Consider the following 2,192-nt stretch of genomic DNA (forward strand, 5'->3'; position numbering starts at 1 on the left):
GACAAGTGGGGGAGGAGTCACGTATCCGTACCCCACCGATACCTACGCCACTGCAAACATCAACCACATAATTACAAAATACATATCAGATATCAATATAAGCAATATAAGCAAACACAGCGAAAATTAGCGACAGCAACTGAATGTGCTTCCGCTGGTTTTCGACCGTGAAATAAAATGCAAAACATGCTGAATGGACATTTCCACCGAGCAACTCAAAAGTTCTCCTTAACAAATAAAGCTTTAGTTAAGTTAGTCTTAAGATTACAGATCAATAATAAACATCAATAAACCGAAATTTAAATTTTGTGTTTCTATCACGGGAAAAACTAAATTCAGAAGAATTTAGTTCCCTACCTACATAACTTGCGTGAGTATAAATTTTCTTTTCGTGAGTGGGCGTGATCGTGAGCCCTACCAAAAAATATCATGCATGAGTGTGCGTGAGTATGATTTTACAGTCGTGAGTGTGCGTGAGCGTGAGTAAACTATTACTCACGTACACACCTCACATGAGTGTTTATGGTTCTTCTGCTTAGAGCAACAAGTGGATAAAGAGAGATCGTTTGAACTGCCGTTGTTTCGAAATATTTTAATAAATACGATATGCAAATTTAGAGAAGACAGTAGCGTAGTTAGTTAAGGAAATTTACAATAAAGATTCATTCAATTAATACATTAATGAAATGGGTGTACTAGTAAAGCAATATGAAATGAAAATTCAAGTAAATACAAAATATTATTTTAAATAAAGTAAATTTCATGAACATTCCGCTAGCCTTGAACGGAATATTTGAGGTTCAATCATCTTTCGGTAGTACAGAGAGCTTGGTAATTGGACGGCTGAAAATGGAATTTTCAGTCTTTATGGTTGCTACTCTCATTAAACCATCTGATCCGGCATGTGTCTCAATGACTCGGCCAAGTTTCCAACATGCAGGGGGTATGTTATCTTCCCGAAGTAAGACGATGTCGTTCACGTTTATGTTTGGTTTTTCTTTAAGCCACTTTCCTTTCAGTTGTAGAGATAAGAGGACTACCTCTTACCCACCTGCCCACCGAGACCAAAATTGTTGCGCCAGCTGTTGTACCAACCTCCACTTTGTGAGCGTTGATGTTTTTATTTGGGTAGAGTCGGTTTCGGGCAATGCATTTAAAGGTCTCCCAATTAAAAATGACCAGGTGTGATATACGGTTCGTCATCGGAATCGGCCTGTATCAATGGCCTTGAGTTTAGTAGAGCTTCGATTCTGGCTCTAGCTCTTCGTAGTTTAAGGTAGCTTGACCCAAAGTTCTTTTGAGATGATATTTTACGCTTTTAACGGTGGAATCCCAAGCTCCACCAAAATGAAAGCACTTGGTGGAATAAAATGCCACTGGACTCCTTTATAAGACAAAAAGTTTGAAATATTAGTATTAAATTTGTAACTAGATACCACTTTATAAAGTTCTCCAAGCTTTTTGGCAGTCCCCTGAAAATTTGTGGCATTATCAGTGTGTATGTGACCACATAGTCCTCTTCTGGCAACGAATCCAAGGCCGCAAGAAAGGCCTCGGAACTTAAATCCGTTACTAGTTCCAGGTGAACGGTTTTTATTACAAGACATATAAACACTGCTACATATGCCTTTACAATTAGCGCCTTTCTCCCATTATGTTGTTTATATTGAATAGGGCCTGCATAGTCGCACCCTACCTCATAGAATGGATGATTGGCATTGACTCTATATGTAGGTAAATCTCCCATTAGCTGCGAATTTGCTTTTGTAATAAATATTTTTTGCTAGTTCTCTAACACCAATTATCTAGTATCTTTGTCGTATAGTGGCTATCAGAAGAGATACTCCAGCATGTATATTTTTCAAATGACAATCTCGCAGAATTTTGCGTGTCATAGGCATATTTTTATGAAGTATAAGTTGATGTTGACTATCGTACGGTAAGTTTGCATTTGTGAGTCTTCCACCTACACGTAGTAGTCCTCTATTATCGAGAAACGGAGATAGTTTTCTCAGTGTTTTTGAATTAATTGGAATATTTGATTTGGAGTTTTTAATAAAATCTCTGAATTTCATGTTTTGGTAAAAAACGAGTATTTGTGTTTCAGCATCTTTGAGCTCTTCTACTCTGAGAGGTTGTTTATTTTTTATTTCTCCACGAAATATGGCACAAGCTCGTATACAGTATGCTAG

At 37.4% G+C, this 2,192-nt stretch overlaps 1 protein-coding gene across 1 annotated transcript; it reads right to left on the bottom strand.

The window, feature by feature from the left end:
* Positions 1-1,233: 1,233 nt before the first annotated feature.
* LOC142230901 (uncharacterized) lies at positions 1,234-1,747 on the bottom strand. Its single transcript, XM_075301519.1, has 2 exons — positions 1,437-1,747; positions 1,234-1,384 (listed from the first exon to the last, which is right to left on the bottom strand). The coding sequence occupies exons 1-2, from the start codon at positions 1,745-1,747 to the stop codon at positions 1,234-1,236; spliced, it is 462 nt and encodes a 153-aa protein (XP_075157634.1).
* Positions 1,748-2,192: the final 445 nt, after the last annotated feature.

This window comes from Haematobia irritans, chromosome 3, assembly GCF_050003625.1.
Source record: "Haematobia irritans isolate KBUSLIRL chromosome 3, ASM5000362v1, whole genome shotgun sequence".
Classification (NCBI taxonomy): domain Eukaryota; kingdom Metazoa; phylum Arthropoda; class Insecta; order Diptera; family Muscidae; genus Haematobia; species Haematobia irritans.

Coding starts and splice junctions, on each gene's coding strand:
- LOC142230901 (XM_075301519.1), bottom strand. CDS start 1,747: ATGGGAGATTTACCTACATATAGAGTCAATGCCAATCATCCATTCTAT. Junction 1,385..1,436: donor TTGGAGAACTTTATAAAGTG/GTATCTAGTTAC, acceptor TGTCTTATAAAG/GAGTCCAGTGGCATTTTATT.